We start from the raw sequence: 17,841 nt of genomic DNA, 5'->3' as shown, positions 1-17,841 counted from the left end.
CTGTACAAAAGGTCTATGACTGAAATCACTCTAGCAACTCCGGGACCATCATCATTGTACCAGAAGTTTCCCCATATTCTATCCGACTTCCGTGCCTCGCCCCCCCCCCCCAAGACCAACTCAATGAGCCGCTCATCGTCTTAATTTTGGAGTTAGATAAAGGCGTTGGCTCCTTCCTATCAGCCTGTTTCTCTACGGCTGGTCAGCGTGCGAACGTATCCATTGAATTGCCCCCCTCACCGAAACGGGGATTGTAGGAGCAATTCCCATCCCCACCCGTCTCCCTACGAAGAATAATATCTTGTAGATGCATCCGATCTGCACGGTACGTCTGTATCAGCGTGCTGGCTGCCAATGCGGCGCTGGGTGCGCTGTTTGGGGCGTTGTTTTCCGCTTGCAGGACCTTCGCTGTATCGGGCACTTGAACAAAGGTAGGAGAGTTCATACTGGCATTCTTCCACTGGCCTTTTTGGGCCCATCCGTGGTGTTGTGAAGGCATGAGGTGAGGTTGAAGCGGGAAGGATGGAGGTATATGTGGGTGGTTGTAATGGGGAAGCAGCAATGCTAGTTCTACTTACTACTGGACTATCTTCGTGTCAAGGTATGGAATGACTTAGTTATCCGTTTTGAATCATTCAGCGACTCTATTCTGTGCTGTTACACGCCCTTCAAAGCGTGTAAACAGTGTTGGTAAGTCTAATTTTATATAGCTCAAGCAGTGGTGCCGATGGAGTCAATTAGTAGCTGCTGATGATGTAGCCTCTTTACAAACAGATGGATATAACCAGAACTCATTGAAATCGATTCCCATGATGCAGTTCATGCATTCTGTTCGTGCCAGAGAGGTGGATCACCTGATCAATTTCCCTCCACGGCCGCTTCTCCCTTCCATCTTCCTTTATTCAGACAGATTTCAACATGCAGAATCATTGACTGACAATCAATTATCCATCAATATCTCTGACAGATTTCCTGACATTCAGTGTAGGCAGACAATGAGGCTGTAATCACCCACACCCCTCCTCTTGAATATCGGCAAGATTGTTATTACTATACTAACAATGCCAGCTCCTAGCAGCGCGACATCAACGCGTCATTTCAGCAATTCAACCATTCAACCCTATATCTATATCGTCCGATTAGCAAGCCTGGTTTGGAGCACCTTTGACTCGTACATATACAGGCCATCATCATCAAGGCTGTTGGTTGAAAACTGGCCACTACTGATCCCAGGATGTGGGATATGCTTCTTGAAATTGCCCTTTGTTCTGGCCGTAAGCAGCCCCCCCCCCCCTTGGACAATTCTTGGTCGGTTATTTTACCCATGAACTGGATAACTATGTCCGCTTGCCCTTCTTGCAGATTGAACTCCTAGAGCTACTTGCGCTACGATCTTGCTGCCATACACGGTCCAATTCTTTGCTCCTTCACGACACACCAGAGCCAGAACGAAACCTTTCGGAACCTGCTTGGCGAGTAGAATTGACAGAGACATTTTTCAATGTGCTCCTGCTGGCAGACTGGGCCAATGGGGGTTACCTGGCCCCCAGTCTGTGAGACCAGGACGGGCATTGTCACCCTGTCCTAGCTCATTATTCATCATCTGGGAGAGTACCTGCACTACCTGGACTTCTGTGGCGTCTTTTGTCGATTTTATTACACAGGTACGAGGAGCGGGAGAGTTTCATGGGAGGTAAGGAGGCGCGCTGCCTGCTCCTTCTCTTGCCTGTGCACAAATTGAAAGGCAAGTTATGGCCAAAGATGCGGTGTTATCGCGGATAGCGAAAGGCCTTGGGGCGTACATGGAGGGGTTTGACGGTTCAACCTCGAGCGAGACCATCGTGTTGACCATTCGACTGAAGTATGAATGGCAAGCGGCGGAGTCACTTGGTAAGTTTCCGCATGTAAGTGCTTATATCCTTACAACAAGGAGTCAAGCTTGATGTACCAATGACTAAAGAATGCTATCGAGGCCAGACATATGTCCCGTGCATCACAGAACCCAGTTCTCTCAGCTTTGTGAGGACTCGAAGTCTACATCGGCCTTGTATAGCTATTGTCGTGAACCTGAATAACCGGTAGACAAGGTGGATAATAGGCTCATACCCCAGAGCACAGTCATGTGTTCCAGAATCTATGGACATTCTAAACCGCAACCCATCGCTGTTTTGGTTGCCCCGGGACAGCCGTCTGCAATTAACCGTGCGCTCGAACATGACTGGAGAAGTATCAACCGATGCCGAACTTATAGAGGATCGAATATCATGATACTTGCCTCCTGCTGAGATTGGTACGGCCTGTGCTCTCTGAACTCCCTCGATCTCGTGGCGTCAGGACGTCCAGTCCACCGACTCGTCCTCTAGGGTTCTAGTGACTCTGTGCCTATGTTGCCGTTCAATAAGCAGCACCTCAACACTTCCAAATTCAAAGCCAATCGATTGCTTGTCTCTGACCCTCAATCCAAAATCCAGATAGCCTCCCCCATCAGCCCACTGGAGGTTTCCCAGTCTGCTATGCAGTTATGGGTCTTTCCTGTCGGAATAATTCCGAGGAGTTCTGAGCCATGCTTGCTAGGAGCCATGGTTCTCACGAAGAAGTACCTTCTGAGGGTTTCACCACAGCCAGAGCTATCGGGTCTTACAGGGCGATCCTTTGGCGAAAAGCAAATTCTTCGAGAACGTCGATAACAAACGTTTTGACAATGCTTTTCGCAAAATCACTACCCAAAGAGACCGCCAGCCTGGACCCCCAGCAAAGGATGCTCTTGGAGCTGTATCATACTTAACTCCAGTAGAAAGATTATTTGGCCTCTCATAAACTCAGCACAGAAGACCCGGCTGCCTGCTTCATCGGAGACAGCACGAACAAGTATTTGGGAGCATACTGCGTTTCATGCTCAGTCAGCATGTTACGCTATCCAGAGATGAGACTGTGTCAGGTGGTAGGGACAGGTCGACCCGGGGTATCAGTTCTTGCAAGTGTTCACAATGAATCTACCCCAGGAGCAAGAGCAGCCGGAAACTAACGATAGCCGCGATGCTGGAGCAACTACAACCGATGAAATTCATGGCAAAGACGATCGTCCTATCCGGGAACCCTAACAGGAATACAACCTAGAACCACATCCAGAGCGCAGACCTGCTCCCAATCTAGTAACCTAGGATGGCTGCGACAACCCCACAAACCCTAAGATTGGAGTCTCAGCCGGAAATGGGCAGTCACCGCGATGGTCTCCAGCTTCAGCCTCGTCGCGCCCGCCTCCTCCATGATCGTCCCTGCGGAATGAATTCTGCGGTCAAATTTTAATAAAGAAGAATCTGTTGTTATTGTGATGAGTGGTAGTATTCAAGATACTCAAGGGTATAGAAATCAAACGGTACAAAAAAGTGTCTAATTACGAAAGTAGTTCTACTAACCATTTACTTGAATAAAAGAGTGTACATACGTGATTTCAATCACGTATAACAAAAACAATAGTCAAGAGTGTAAATCAGATACTGTGTACGATGTATGTATGTAGATCCCATCCAACCCCCTCCCCACCAACCTGATACGAAACACAAAACTATGCGACGAAGTTCCCGATTTCCCTCAAATTAGAGTGGATAACCGACCGATAAAACAGAACCACAGAAAATACCAACGGGGACCCCTTCAAAGTGGACTGAACAAAGTAACTGATTTACTGTGGATCCTTTCCCCCCCCCACCCACCCCAAAGAAAAGAAAAGAGGGGGGGAAGGGATTAACCCCATCAACTATGTGGGGAAGGATTTCCTGACCTCGGAAATGTGTGGTGACTGGTGAGTTGAGTCAGTGGGTTTACATTCTAGGTAACTAGCTCAGTCATATACACACACATAAGCATAAACTCCGTAAACTAGGAGTAAAAGAGTACTACTATAACAATAGCAATTCAGATAATTCGTATTTACTCAAATCTTTCAATTGAAGCTTTGTTATTTACTTACAAAGTAAGCTAACCTATTTTGTTATTGATGAATTAGTTAGTTACTAATCCCCAATCCCACTGACTAACTAACATTAACTCATTATCCATAACTAATCCACACAAACTTCTGGTACGAGTCAAACAAAAGTACCTACATTTCAATTATCTTGCACCGCCACAGGTAAAAAAAAAAATCCTACTTCGGAGAATTATAAATGAAGCAAGGAAAGAAAAGAATTGGAAAGAATTTCCAGAGACATGCATGTTTTGTATGAAATGATGTATGTATGTATGTATGGTGATGCCATGCATTACTCCGTAGTTCTACCGGACAGGGGTGCATATGTATGATGTCATATCTACTGGCTTTCCAATTTCAGTTCATTTTTTGCCGAAACCACAAAGGTACCACTACGTCTACCTTGTGCATATAATGGTAAATCAGTATTTAATACTATTATCATTATTATTAGAGTTGACTATTGTATGTTTGGGCTTCAATGTCTTACTTTTGTAGCTGTTGGGTACCTGCCGATGACACCGGTCACCGTGCAGTGTGCAGCAAATGTTCATAGCTTCTTCGCTAGAGCTCCAAATTATCGAGAGCTTTCAGGGCTGACAGGTCCCGATAGCCCCTATTTTCTGAAACAATACTCTTAAAGTAGGCAAACTAAAGAAAAAAAAAAAAAAGAAAAAGTAGCCATCATAATATGATATATGTCTTTCACGATATATGTATACATTTCGATACTGTACAAGTTTTTCATCACAATCTGCGCGCCAAACCCGTCACCAAATCCATGCCAACCCAATGCAAAGAAAAACAGCTGCAGCAATAAATCTCTCGTCACGTAACAATCATACAGGGGACAGTATAGTACAAAGCGTAAAAACCCCAGGAATTCGTAACAAGCTGGCTGGAAAGAAAACGCACACGCAACACACGGGACCTTTGCATATACACACGCGCAAAAAGAAGAGTCTTTTTTTTGATGCAAACCCCATTTCCGAAACCACCGTGACCCAATGAGAAGAATATCCACAGCAACACCTTTCACATCACAGATGATGAATAATGACAAAAGAAATCTAAGACCCATGGCATGTAATGCAAAACAAAGAAAAGCATCGCAAAAGAAAGAAGCCCAAAGAAGCAATAATAGGCCTGCTCGTTCGCTGAAAAAGAGATCGATACGTCATCGGCCCGCTGATTGGTCCACGGGCGGGCCGCCCGTCCTAAAGGGTGCAGCCATGACGTCATGGATGCTGTATTGGGTGCACCACACCTGCCCTATGAAGCAGGTGCGACCGTTGATCCGGCCCCGTTAGCGAGTCCTTGCCTGAAGGGGACTAGCCCATGACGTCGGAGGCTTTTGGGATCCGTCATGGTGAGGGAAACACGGTGGATCTCATGCTGTCACCGCCGGGGCTGCTGAATGGCACTCACCATCCCCATCCTCCGCACACCCCCCCCCCCCTGGCTTACCTCTCAATTGGAATTCAGAGAGGGAGGAGTGGGGGAAGGGAAAAAAAAGAAGGGGGGCTGGAAACTGGAGCTGATCCACTCAAGCTTCACTCCCGCCCTCTGCGCCGTTGCTTGCCGGGCCAGTCAACCTCCGGATGCACCACGCGCATGTGCCGGGTGAGCGCATCATTGCGCGAGAAGGTCTTCTCCTCCGTGCACAGATGACACCGCACCTTTTGCTTGCGAGCATTGTGGATCGTGTCCTCGTGCCGTGTAAGATCGTAGGGCCGTGAGAACACAGAGTTGCACGGCTTGCCCGTAGACGGATTGATGCGCTCACACTTGTGTGGTCCGGCCTGCGAATTGCGGGCCGACGTATCGCGAGTGACCAGATGACCGCCAGGGGTGGTCTGACGGTGCGCCTCACGCTTGTGCTTTTGTAGCTTGGCCGGAGTCTCAAAGCGTAGGGTGCAGCCGTGGTATGTGCAGGTGTAGGTACCTCCGTCGGCCGAGGTATTTTCCGGTCGACTGATCTCTTCCTTGACCGGCGGTGCCTGCATCGGCATCTTCGCCGATGCCTGTGGGGAGGTCATCTCAGTCGAGGGCAGCACATCACTACCCGTAGAGTCGAACCGAGGAAGAGATGCGGGGAACTCGGGAGTCTGGTGCAGCAGATTGGTGTTATGTTGCTGTGGCTGGCGGTGATTCTGCTGCTGTTGACCAAAGGGGAACTGCTGGGATGTACCCTGCGTAGCGTACTGGCTGGGGAACGACTCCATCGATGTGAAGTTTTGAGTCGGCTGGAATGAGCCGGAACTCTCCCGACGGAGTCCGCCCAGCGCATCGCCCAGATTGAAGTCGGGCTGTGACGAAGGGGGGAACAGAGGCAATCCAGTATCGTCGCCCTCGTTGAAGTCCAACAGTGCATCCTTGGGAGACATCGTCTTGGGCTCTCCCTGAGCCGCCTGGCCCATGTTCACCCCATTTTGGGATGTAGGGGCGCTAGTGGCCATCTGAGGCTGTTGCAAGGCCGCATGGTTGTACTCAGCGGCCAGGGGAGAGTTCTGACGGAAGGGCGAGCGATCGCGCGGCATGCTCACCATGGGAGACTGGGACCGTGCGGTCAAGTGGCCCTGGTTGGCAGCCTGAAGGCGATCGGCAATCACATTCCGGAACGACGGTGTCAGGAGATTTTGCTGGTTCGTCGCGGGCTTAGCCATCTGCGGAGTAGACATCATGGCGGGGTTGTAAAGCTCGTCCTGGTAAATGTCGGAAATCGTGCGGTTGAGCTTGGGAATGCCAATGGTCATGTTGTTGTTCGCGTTGTGGTTGGTGTAGTCTGAAAGCGCATCGAGGCGTAAGTAATCATCCATCCACTTGTCTACGTCGGGAAACCGGTTCTCACCATTTACAATCGCCTTCGATGCGTCATCGAGGTCTTCGAAGCCCGTGTGAGGAGTCACTGGCGAGTTGTGACTCACGCTCGATACAGAAGGCGCTAGTGAGTAGTCGCTAGACTGATGCTGGTGACGAGATTGCTTTTGCTGTTGCTGTTGCTGTTGCTGCTGCTGCTCTAGAAAGGCCCGTCTCATAGCAAGATCGGCGTCGGTCTGGCTACCATCTTGGAAGGTCTGGACGGGGGTCTGGACGGGGGTAGGCAGAGGCTTGGCCACACCGTTTGTCCTCGAGTAAGAACTGCCAGCAGGTGCAGATCGGCTCGATGATGGACTAGCAGAGGCTTTCAGTAGATTGTTCTGGAGGCGAGCTGGGCCCAACAGCTGCAAGTTGCCTTCCCAACCGTGGTTGTTCGCGACAGATTGTTGTGCCAACATCGGGTTACCGTTGAAGTAGTAGGGCTGAGTATATTGGGGAAGGTAGGCTTGTGAAGGTGGTGATGCCGAGTGATGGATGTTGATGGAAGGGTTGTAGGAGGAAGAAGGTGTCATCGAAGGGGCCTCGAAGGAATTGCCGTCAAAGACGGCAGAAGAGTAATCTGCGGCAACCGCTGTTGTCGCAGGATAGTGGGAAATGGTGGAGGCGGGTGAGGAAGTAGGGGAGGAGGGAGCGGAAGACGGCGGAGAGACGAACTGCAAATCCGGCTGGTACTGGAAAGGAGTCTGCAGTCGAGGTTGTTGTTGGCCGAGAAAGTGGAGAGCGGTCTCTTGAGAGTAGTCGAGGATCTGGTCGTCTTGTATGCAAACGGGATCTTGGTAGTTGAGATACGGGATGGAAGTTGGTTCAGTGATCAAACCCTTACGTGCAGCAGGGTGCATGAACATAATGTGCTTGTTCGCGATTGGACGTCAAAGGGAGAATGACGCCGACGGGGGGGTGGTGGGCAGGTATAGACACGGAATTTGCCACCGGGTGTCGACTGAAGGTTATAATATAGGTAGGTAGGTTGTTGGCACCAGCGGCCCCCACTAAACTCTTTCAAGGGGCCAAGCGTATGAGTGCGAAGCGTGCCAACCGGAGAAATGAGTCAAACGAGAACAGCGAAACGGAATGATCCGGAGATTCAAAAGTAGACAGGCAATGCGTGTCGAAGAGTCTGGAAACGTCGAGTAGTGGGAGGTCCAATCAGGAAGACGGGAAGGTCGAGAGTGAAGGCTTTGTCGGTGAGAAACCCTTGGTAAGGACAAAAGCTAGAGATGAAGAAAGGCCTGGTTAGACTCAATCTGATCCAATGATGCAAAGACCAGGTAAGAAGAACGGGAAGAAGAACAAGAGTAGTGAACAACGTAAGGATGGGGTAAGATTGGTACGAGCCAACTTACTGTAGATCGGACCACGGGTATTGGGGGGTGGGAGGGAACACCAACTGTAGAAGGGGGAAGTTTGATGTAAGAGGGAAGACCGGTCGGGGTGGAGTGGCAGACCAGGGTATTTAATAAGATGAACAAGACTGATGTAAAAGAGTCATCAATTGGGATGATTTTAAATTGAGAGATAATGATGGGAGGGGAAAGGGAGAGCATAGCTGAAGCGGAGGGGGAGGAGGATGGCTCTTTTATTATGGAGATGACGTTGCTGCGCATTTTCAGTCAGTCAGTCCCGGACAGTAAGTAAGTCACTAAACTAACGGACAAGCCCGACGATCGCTTTCCTCTCTGACTCGATTAATATTTTTCGCCCGATCGGGTTAAGCGTCCACTGGCTGCTCGGTAACATATTCAACCCATCTCTCATACTTTACTCCGTCATACCCGTACGTACCGGTCGAACACGTAAAAGTTACCTGCCTTACCACCAGGCAGAGACCCACTTTGGCTTGCACTCGATCTGCATCTCCGGGGAGCTGGTTATCCAATGCGGTCCCACCCCCGAAGAAGCCCCCAAGCCACACTCTTCCAGTCCCCAAGTGGGTATTTTTCTTTTTCTCATTGGTTTTGGTGGGTTTTATTTTTTTTTTGGCTTTCCCCTCTTCCCCCTTCAGCATGCCTGCACTACCAACTTAGTAAACTTCTGCACCCGCTAAACCCTCAGCTGTATCGTCCGATAAGTCCAGGCATTGACTGACCCGAAATATCTCGCATGTTACGGGGTCAGAAATTTCTGGCAGTTTCTTGAATTCACTATTATTCAGAATAGTTCTAATTTGTTCCAGGCAGAAAAAGAAGTTGACATGAGTACACCAACTTAGTACGGTATACTGTAGGACTGGCAGGGATCCTTCAGCTACTGGTTAGTTCGCAGTAATTAATCTATCTGATAAATCCCTACCAGTCTACACAGGGCTACAAGTCCGATATAGTCGGGTAGACTAGTAATCCGTTAGTCGCACCAAAACACCAGACTGGGACTCCACCGTGTGTCAAAAAGGCATCGTTTGTTTTATTTTGTGGTTTTTAGTTTTTCCTCGTCTGGATCCGAGGCAGCCAATGGGACACGACTCAGCCACAATCCCGTTGCTTAAGTAAAACATGTGCATCTCAGAAGCAATGCAGAACCAAAAACCGATCTCGTGTTGTCTTGCGATCGGACCACCAAGAGAGAAAAACCCTTACAGATGACATGTACGACCAACAAAAAAAGGAGTGGGAAGGAGTCGGTGCGCGGCAAGCAAGAAAAGCTGAAGATCCTTTCTTCAGCATTGCCTGCCCTGGCTGGACGATGCATCAGGGTCTGCTCCGTAGTTGCCGATCATCGATACAGACAAAAACTAGTTCGATAGGGTGCCAACGCGAACAGGCACCCCCACAAGCCACAGGCTGCCTGCGCCACAATGTCACTATGATGTGGCTAGTGCATGTCTCATGGCTAGTTACACCTTAGTAATCCACTCATCATCCACCGCATGAACAATAGTAATCGGTCGGCCGCGAAACTTCACGGAGTTGCCCGAATCAAACCCGTCACAAGATGCTTCTGGCAGACACTACTGCATTCCACCCACGCTTGTCAGCAATTGTAAGAGAGAATTTGATAATGTGGTCGGTCATGTTGAACGTTGAGACGGTCGAGAACTGTCTGGGCCGGGAAAAGATCGGGCATACGCCGGCGCCAAGAGGATGACCCCGGCCTCGGAGACTGCGTATCGCCGACGCAGAAAACTGCAACTGGACAGGGTAGCTGGGCCGAGGTGCCTTAGTGCTGCCTCCAACGCTAGCAGCCTGATTTTCACGGCACATCTGTTCCGAACTGGTTCTCGGCCGGTGGTCCCTCCTCTTTCCCTTCTTCCCCCCAGCAGCCCTGCCATGCAGCAAACTTGGTTTCTCTCTTGCAGCAATGCATCTACTTACTCTTTTTCTCTCCACGCGTGATCGGGTCAGCTGATGCTCTTAGCATGGCATGACAGGTTATGTCTTGAGTGTTCCACGGTCCTGCGCGCTAACCGAAGCAGCACATGTCCTATATCGGAGGAAGTCATTCCCGTTGGGACCATCCGAGTCGCATCTAGTTACATCTGGCGTTGAGTCATTGTCTTCTGAATTAGTCTTAGCTAGTATTTACAAGAGTCATCTCTGCAATGATTCCCAGTCGCACGATTACGAATACGCAATCTTTTTTTTTTCGCCCCTTAGGCAATTGCAAATCATACTGCTGGATTACACCCAGTGCAAAAACAATGTGAGGTGACTTGCGGTGGTAGTGGTGTGACTGGTGGAAAGGTCTCCCTTTCCACAATCTAGATTGTGCTATCGCTTTCACATGCAAAAAGCAAGATTCTAAGGTTATTGGCACGTTCCTGCTTGCCCTGCAAAAAATTTTTCATCTTGGTTTTCTACGCGTGGCCGCCTCATATACGAAAGTACGCAACGTGGAGGGACGGGCGTTGATTCCGGTCCACACGCGCTCGACCATTCTGGTACATTGACACCTGTGATTGGGAAGGGTTAAATGCAACTACCTTTTGGCTTCAAGCCACGAGGTTCCACTACGACTCCATTCCAACTAAGCTATGGTCACCGAGCCCTGGCAAGGACCCCAAAACAAAAGCCCCAAACTTGCGGGCCCACCACATGGGTAGACGAGACAGCTGAAACTGGTGGCAAAAGACTTAAAGCTCGAGTTTAGGTAACAGCAAATGAGCTCTGCTCTGCTCCGGGGTGCCACTATCTCTGACCCAGCTGGCTGGATCGTCTGCATTCAGCCGTAGCATTAATCCTGCGGCCTACACCTATACCATGTACGATCTTTTCTACTCTGTATCGCGGATGTCGTCCGTAAGCAAAAGACAGCCGGAACATGGAAGACCCCAGCCTTCGCTGGTTGGATCTAGCTGGGGTAGACAATTTGCCCCAATTGTCCCGGGCGTTGATATCCAGTGTTTTACCTGGATGGGACCCCAGCGGGTCTGAGGGACGGGTATCTGGAAAGCCCCTCTCCCCCGGCCGGGGCAAAGGGAGGAAGACCGTGATCCGACGTCAATGGAGCTACATGATTTGACAGATGTCATGGAGCCCCCAAGACTGAATCAGTTGAGCATGGAGATCAGAAAGTTTCAGCTCGTAATGCAAGACATCACCACTTCCACTCGTTGTCGGAAGAAAGCGTCTAACCCTACTGCCGACGTATGTAGCCGAACAACAACCACCAAAGTCAATTTTAGATTTTTTCCAGTTGAAAGCCACGCCATGTGCTACAAGGGCGATCGGACCAATCCTTCGTCAGGAACCCTGCAAGACAAAGTGCATTATGAAAGGCCTTAGACGGCAGTGAAAAAATTTTCATTGGTAGGGGGGGAATGCCCAGTCAGCACTCTATGCTCGCACGGGGCGACGATCTCGGGCTAGTAGCACGTACCAGCAACCCGGACGACAGTGTGCCAGACTCCCCTGCCTGCCACATGCTAACGGACGCAACTAGTGACAGACTAATGCATGGAAGGGAGAGAAAATTCTTCTCTCGGGATTCCATGATCCCTTTCTTTTCCCCCTGCAGCTGCTCAGGGATAAAGCCAGACGTGTGATTGGCTGGGGTCATGCGCACAGCCACACCCGGGTTGCCAGTTCATCGCCTTTTCTCCATTCAGGATTCTCCGCGGCCAGACACTAGGGCGTAACTCGGGCCACGTACTCCGTCCGTACGGCGTATTTTATCGTAACGTCCGCCGGTCCCATACGTCAAGAATATGCAAGGCCACGCCAAAACGGTTTAGTCTGCTCGAAATTCCATTCGGGGCAGCCGTATAGACTTCTTCCACGTCTTTTCTAGAACTTTTCTAATTTTGGGCCGTGCAAAGCCGAGTCCAGGGAAAAACCTTGCAAGCACTAACTTTTAGACTAGTCCCGGACTACTATCTCCCTGCCCTCTCTCTCTCTCTCTCTCTCTCTCTACTTACTCGGATAGGTTATACTATTTGCTTTTTTTTCTTACCCACTTCCACTTCTTCCCAGTCGCAATCCTGTCTTTCCGACATCCGGATAGCAGGCTCATTGATCCGTTACAACCTGTTTTTCCGGATCTCCTCCCCACTTCCCCCCCCCGATGTCCCACGAGTCACTGGCTTGATTGCAACAAACTTCTCGGGGTATCTACTGAGTCTACTGTAGGCGATGCCCGATGACTTCTAAGATTTTCGGTTCCCCGACCGGGCTTGACATGGTTCTCGCGTGCATTAATGACGTGAAGATATCCATCATCAGATCCACCAGTCCTGGAAATCTCCCATTCCCCTTATCCTAATTAGTAAATGTGTGAAGTCTACTTTCATGGATGATACTAGAAAGATATCAAGACCTGAGTATACTACTGTATGTAGTCGTTGGGTCATCGGCCCGGTCGATCACTAGTTAGTGACTGACTCCTCTTTCTGCTGTGTTTCTTGTGTTGTTTCGGCTACACGGCACCACGGGTCACCCGCATCCACTCACGACTTAACTTTTTCTCTCCGGTCGCAAGGATGCCACAGCCCAAGATTATGCTGATTGGGCTGCCATGGAGCAATTGCAGAATCTACACTACTTTGATAACGAACTCACTAAACTAAACTAGTATCTATTTTCTGCAAGTATGTAGGTACCCAACCGAACTGATTAATTGAATCCATCGAAGGTTCTCGACCGACCGAGCGACCGTTGAGCAAGCAAACCACTAAGTGTCTCGTGCCAGCTGGTGACCAATGTCTTAGTGGCAGCTGATCAATTGACAGCTAGTTAACGAACTAATAGTTACTAAGACTGACTTAGTCAATTCTGACAATGAATCAGAATCACCTTATCAATTATTGATGGGACATTTGTGAGACATTCTATAGTTTTAGCAACCGTTCGAGTCATGGCCGGGATCATAACTAATCTGATGATGGATGATTAAAAATAGTAACCTTCCTCTGTTCAGACGACTTTAGTGACACATTGTTATCGGGCTCTAGATAGTTAGTAGTTACTACCCCGCCAGCCACAAGATTGTGGTTTCTTTGAACTATACAGTATGAACAATTGATACTATTATATGTCTCTTAATTTTGTTCAATATTATATGCATATGTATAATAACTACTAAGCCTTTGATCGGACATACGCGCACCAATTATTTACTACCTCCCGAATAACTCAGCCTCCCACGCTTAAAATATATTTAACCTACCACAACAACAACTACCAAAGTGAAAATATACTATCGAGTATATTCTACACGTCGAAATACTATGAATAATAACAATAATAAATTATAACAAAAGACCCTTCTAGAATACCTACCTCCATATCAAAACCTGCATTACATTAGTTACTAGCAACGAAGAATTTTCACCACCCCCCGGGGCGCACATGACCCCCTCAGCCTGACTCTTCCTACACACCCCATCTAGATAGTAAGTAACTTAGTAGTACGTTTAGTAGAAAGAATGCAGCAGGTTGACGGTCCAGACTCCCCCAGCCCGCCCCCGGTCGCGACCGACCGGTCGGTCTAGAACCCCAACTCCCCCACCAACATTCTCTCAACTGACCAGCACATCAAAGAATTAATTTATCCGCTTGCTTTAGTATTAGTATTCAAAATCTGCATCTTCGCTTAGAATTATAAAATTAGTAGTTTTGCTATCTGATCATGGGTTCTAGATTCTTGTCAGAGTCTTACTTGACTTTTTTTCGTTGTATGTATGAATTGCATACACGAATGATCTGGCTAGCTGAGTAGTTACTAAGTAGTGGATATAGATTGCGAATCGTTTTACTACTTACTAGCCTAGTCGAGTCGAGTCGCCGAGTACTTACTACATACATATTGTTTATTATTATTTGAGACATGTTTATTGATGTTGATATTCTTGTATGAGGCTATGTTGTAGTCAAGAGTATGATTATAGGTATATCTCCGATGTTTCTATTTATAGATAGATAGACATCGATCAATAAGGCAATTAATTTAGTAGTCCAGTATCAGTGTAAATCTGTGGGGTTGTTGGAGATCAGGTGGTGCGTGTCGCATCTCGTATAACAATACGTACGACTCTATACTCATACGAGTATGGATATTCGATGTTGGAGTGCGAGTCGGTGGGTATACGGTGGGTATAGGACGCGTATTGCTCTCTTTGTATTGCTTGTGTTTTGTCTACGAGATTCCTAGTGGGCATACCGAGTATTACAATGTGGAAAAATAATTGAAGGTATTAAAGAAAACTCCATTTATATCATCCAGCTCACTTTATCAAGTCAATATTGATAATTATATCAAGTCGCCGTTGAAGGCAGAAGAATAAGGTTTTAGAAAAAAGAACCCGAGATCCTTCATGGGAATTATTGATTTCGCAGAATTTCATGCCGAGTTAGGGTCGGGAGATCCGATCACGGCTTCCTGTAATCCTTGCAGTCAGTCATAAGTGTTTCTTTCTCATCAGATGCAGCACATTAAATCACTCACCCTGGCATCGTCGTAGAGAGGCGAGATACCGGTCCAGCGTTGGTACTAGTACACCACATTAGTCTTCACTCAATATCACATGTAATCACCCGGCAGAACCTACCTGGTACCATCCCTGGCCAACCAGAACCTCCAGACCAGGAACTGTGTGCCATCCTGCGTCGTTGGCCAGTTGCATCAGCGTCGTCACCGACGGCTTGTAGGCCATTTCCACCAGCACGCGAGGCACCTTCTCCACAGACTTGACAATATCAGCATCAATCTCCTGAGCCCGAGCGAACATGTGGCACAGCGTCTCGCGCATGCCCGAATCGATCGGCTTGTCGGCCGGGATCGTGCCAATGGCCACCTTGGGAATCGTATCCAGCGCATCGATGGTGTCGACGATGCGAATGTTGTAGCTGCTGGGGAAAGTCTGAACCATACTCTCAAGCTTTGCGGGGGTTCGACCAACGATGTAGATCGGGGAGTAGCCCATGTTGTGCAGAGCATAGATGGCGGCGCGAGCGGTGCCGCCACCACCCACCACCATGGCGCTGGCGTCTCCACTGCATCCGTACACACCCGCGTTGCGCAGCGACAGCGTCATGCCCTGCCAGTCCGTGTTGTAACCAACCAAGCGAGCCGGCTGGCCCTTACCCCTGGAAACAGGCACAATCGTGTTCACCGCACCGATGATTTCGGCGTCGGGTGCGATCTCGTCCAGCAATGGCATGATGTCCAGCTTCAGGGGGATCGTGACCGAGGCGCCGCCAAAGTTGGGGGAGCGGATGAAGTCCTTAACATCTTCGGCCTTGGCGGTTTCCAAGCGGCTGTACTCGTGAGGCAGACCACTCTGGGCAAACAGGGTGTTGTGGAGAGCAGGAGAACGGGACTGGGAGATGGGTGTGCCAAAAACGGCAAACTTCTTGGGCTGGATCTCTCCCATCAGAGACAGACCCCGGCGGATCTCAGCCGCGGAAAGCTGGCCGGGTGCCGCCTTGAACGGAAGGCTAGGGTGGGACACGGGGGTCATGAAGCCGTTCAGGATGCGACTGAGCTGTCCGTTGTCGCCCATGTTGATGGCAATCAAGGGAACATCATGAGCACTGGCAGCCCAGTTCTTGAAGCTTCTCAGAGCGTTGTTGTCGTCCAGGTTCTTTGCAACTCCGACGAGCTTAATAACATCACCGTACTCCAACGCACGGTTGTAGTACTTCGTCCACGACATGTTACTCCAGGAGAGCTCACCCTTGGGGTCGTGGTGCGACGCAATGATGCGAGAATAGCCCTTCTGCTCCGTGACGGTGCGCAGCATCTCGTCGGGGAAAGCAATCTCCAGATCCACGAACTCAAGTCCAGATCGGAACGCAAGGCGGTAGAGCTCCAAGGCCTCAGCATGGGCGTCGTCGGGGAAGCGACCACCCTGACTCTTGGTGCGGATGGTGTAGATGACAGGGAGGGTGATGTGGCTGCGCAGGAAAGACAGCTGCTCGGCGACATAGTCGACGGAAGGAATGTCACCGTCCATCGTCGGATCTTCCAGAAGATCGACACGGAGCTCCACTGCATCGGAACCGACGCATACCTTCTTCAAAATATCGCTCGCATTACGGAGATCTGGCAGAGTCAAAGAGACAAAGAACGAATGTTCCTTGCGCTTGATGCTGCTAAGACTGTCGACCTCTCCGGTAACAGTCCGGAGGAAGCGCTTGAAGTCTTCAGATGCCCGAGCAAGACCGCCAGAGACGGCAGTCTGGCTGTAATACTGGATGTTGCTGCACTCCTGGAACCAGGGCTTCCGGCGCAGCCAGACTCCCATCATATCTTCAACATAAGCTGGGCGGGTCTTGTCAATGGAGAGGAAGTCCATGACGTGCTTGATATCCCGCATAATGAGCAGAACGTTACCCTTGGTCTTGTGGTAATCGGTAAGCAACTTTCTCGCCTCGGGGATCTCCACGATACCGCCACCGCAAGCGAAGACATAGCCAGTTGAGCGGTCTTTCAACGTGCGCTGCAAAAGACTAAGCTCAGCATCTCTGAAACCCTGCCACCCACGTTGCTTGATAATGTCGGGGATACTCATTCCCTCCGAAGCCTCAAGCTCGGTGTCGAGGTCAAGGAATGGACGGTTGAGAGTCTTTGCAACCCACTGTCCGCTGGTGGTCTTTCCCGCGCCACGCATGCCGATAATGAAAATGGACGCACTGGACTTCTCAGCTTGCGTGAGAACCGCAGCTTCGTCCTCTTTCAGCTCCTTACCCTCCAGCTTCACGGAGAACAGCTGCTTCAGAGAGTCCCACCAGCCGGGCCAAGTCTTGCCGACACATTCTCTCTCCAGAATCAAAGTCGACTGAGGAGTGACGAGAGAAAGAACGCTGAAGCTGAACGCGACGCGGTGGTCGTCGTAGCAGAAGACGCCTCCGGCAGGCTGACGCAGACTGGTGCGGTCAATGCCATCGATCTCAATGCCGTCGTCATGTTCACGACAGACGACACCGAACTTGGCGAGTTCGTCCTTCATGGCCTTGATACGGTTGCATTCCTTCACACGCTGGTTGGCAATTCCGTAGATCCGGGTCGTGTGGTTTGAGCCATCGCCGCGTGCGACAGCCGCGAGCACGGAAGCCGTGAGGAAAGCGTCGGTCATAGGTTCCATATCGACATTGGGCAGGGGTCGCAAGACACCCCCAGGGGCTCCAGTGACGGTAGTGGAGCTGTCTGTTTGCTCAACAGTACAGCCCATGGGACGAAGAACATCGACGGCAAAGCGAGCATCACCCTGGAGGGACTTGGAACCGATGTTGGGCACAGTGCAGGTAGTGCCGGTGATCGCCGCAATGGCCAGGGGGTAAGTAGCCGAACTGGCATCGCTTTCCACCATATACTCAGCAGGGTTGACGTAACGGCCCTGAGGAATGTGGTAGGTGTGCTCCTCAGTGGTAGACTTCTTTACGTCGATGCCGAAAGATCGCATCATGGCCCGTGGTCATGTCGATATAGGGCTGGGAGATGGGCTTTCCGCCCACCAGCTTCAGGGTGACCGGCTCCTTGGCGTACGGAGCGCACATCAGCAACGAGGAGACATACTGGGAAGACACCTTCGCGGCAAGGTTAATCTGACCACCCGCAAA

General features: G+C 49.9%; 8 protein-coding genes across 8 annotated transcripts; 5 read left to right on the top strand and 3 right to left on the bottom strand.

The window, feature by feature from the left end:
- Positions 1 to 812: 812 nt before the first annotated feature.
- On the top strand, positions 813 to 2,285 carry An08g06880 (hypothetical protein; the record flags this gene model as incomplete). Its single annotated transcript, XM_059749157.1, has 6 exons — positions 813 to 984; positions 1,069 to 1,274; positions 1,363 to 1,553; positions 1,589 to 1,693; positions 1,745 to 1,890; positions 2,083 to 2,285. The coding sequence occupies 6 exons, from the start codon at positions 813 to 815 to the stop codon at positions 2,283 to 2,285; spliced, it is 1,023 nt and encodes a 340-aa protein (XP_059604127.1).
- A 99-nt stretch (positions 2,286 to 2,384) lies between these two features.
- An08g06870 (hypothetical protein) lies at positions 2,385 to 3,101 on the top strand (the record flags this gene model as incomplete). The annotated part of the gene is made up of 3 exons (XM_059749156.1): positions 2,385 to 2,582; positions 2,644 to 2,772; positions 2,952 to 3,101. 3 exons carry the CDS (start codon positions 2,385 to 2,387, stop codon positions 3,099 to 3,101), a joined length of 477 nt encoding a protein of 158 aa, XP_059604126.1.
- A 1,108-nt stretch (positions 3,102 to 4,209) lies between these two features.
- On the top strand, positions 4,210 to 4,611 carry An08g06860 (hypothetical protein; the record flags this gene model as incomplete). The annotated part of the gene is made up of 3 exons (XM_059749155.1): positions 4,210 to 4,232; positions 4,332 to 4,435; positions 4,469 to 4,611. 3 exons carry the CDS (start codon positions 4,210 to 4,212, stop codon positions 4,609 to 4,611), a joined length of 270 nt encoding a protein of 89 aa, XP_059604125.1.
- A 912-nt stretch (positions 4,612 to 5,523) lies between these two features.
- Positions 5,524 to 7,695, bottom strand: An08g06850 (uncharacterized protein; the record flags this gene model as incomplete). Its single annotated transcript, XM_001392763.3, has 2 exons — positions 5,524 to 6,755; positions 6,822 to 7,695. The coding sequence occupies 2 exons, from the start codon at positions 7,693 to 7,695 to the stop codon at positions 5,524 to 5,526; spliced, it is 2,106 nt and encodes a 701-aa protein (XP_001392800.1).
- A 3,248-nt stretch (positions 7,696 to 10,943) lies between these two features.
- An08g06840 (hypothetical protein) lies at positions 10,944 to 11,828 on the top strand (the record flags this gene model as incomplete). Its single annotated transcript, XM_059749154.1, has 4 exons — positions 10,944 to 11,011; positions 11,094 to 11,183; positions 11,262 to 11,430; positions 11,616 to 11,828. The coding sequence occupies 4 exons, from the start codon at positions 10,944 to 10,946 to the stop codon at positions 11,826 to 11,828; spliced, it is 540 nt and encodes a 179-aa protein (XP_059604124.1).
- A 742-nt stretch (positions 11,829 to 12,570) lies between these two features.
- On the top strand, positions 12,571 to 13,103 carry An08g06830 (uncharacterized protein; the record flags this gene model as incomplete). Its single annotated transcript, XM_059749153.1, has 3 exons — positions 12,571 to 12,612; positions 12,854 to 12,869; positions 13,048 to 13,103. The coding sequence occupies 3 exons, from the start codon at positions 12,571 to 12,573 to the stop codon at positions 13,101 to 13,103; spliced, it is 114 nt and encodes a 37-aa protein (XP_059604123.1).
- A 310-nt stretch (positions 13,104 to 13,413) lies between these two features.
- An08g06820 (uncharacterized protein) lies at positions 13,414 to 14,109 on the bottom strand (the record flags this gene model as incomplete). Its single annotated transcript, XM_059749152.1, has 6 exons — positions 13,414 to 13,443; positions 13,561 to 13,574; positions 13,662 to 13,666; positions 13,975 to 14,002; positions 14,044 to 14,047; positions 14,077 to 14,109. The coding sequence occupies 6 exons, from the start codon at positions 14,107 to 14,109 to the stop codon at positions 13,414 to 13,416; spliced, it is 114 nt and encodes a 37-aa protein (XP_059604122.1).
- Positions 14,110 to 14,620: 511 nt separating this feature from the next.
- An08g06810 (uncharacterized protein) lies at positions 14,621 to 17,841 on the bottom strand (the record flags this gene model as incomplete). The annotated part of the gene is given in 3 exon segments (XM_001392759.3): positions 14,621 to 14,659; positions 14,726 to 14,770; positions 14,829 to 17,841. Coding segments are annotated over 3 exon segments (3,097 nt in total), but the record flags the coding sequence as incomplete, so codon positions are not given.

Source organism: Aspergillus niger, assembly GCF_000002855.4.
Source record: "Aspergillus niger supercontig An08".
Classification (NCBI taxonomy): Eukaryota; Fungi; Ascomycota; class Eurotiomycetes; order Eurotiales; family Aspergillaceae; genus Aspergillus; species Aspergillus niger.
This window is presented reverse-complemented; position numbering and strand designations above follow the sequence as displayed.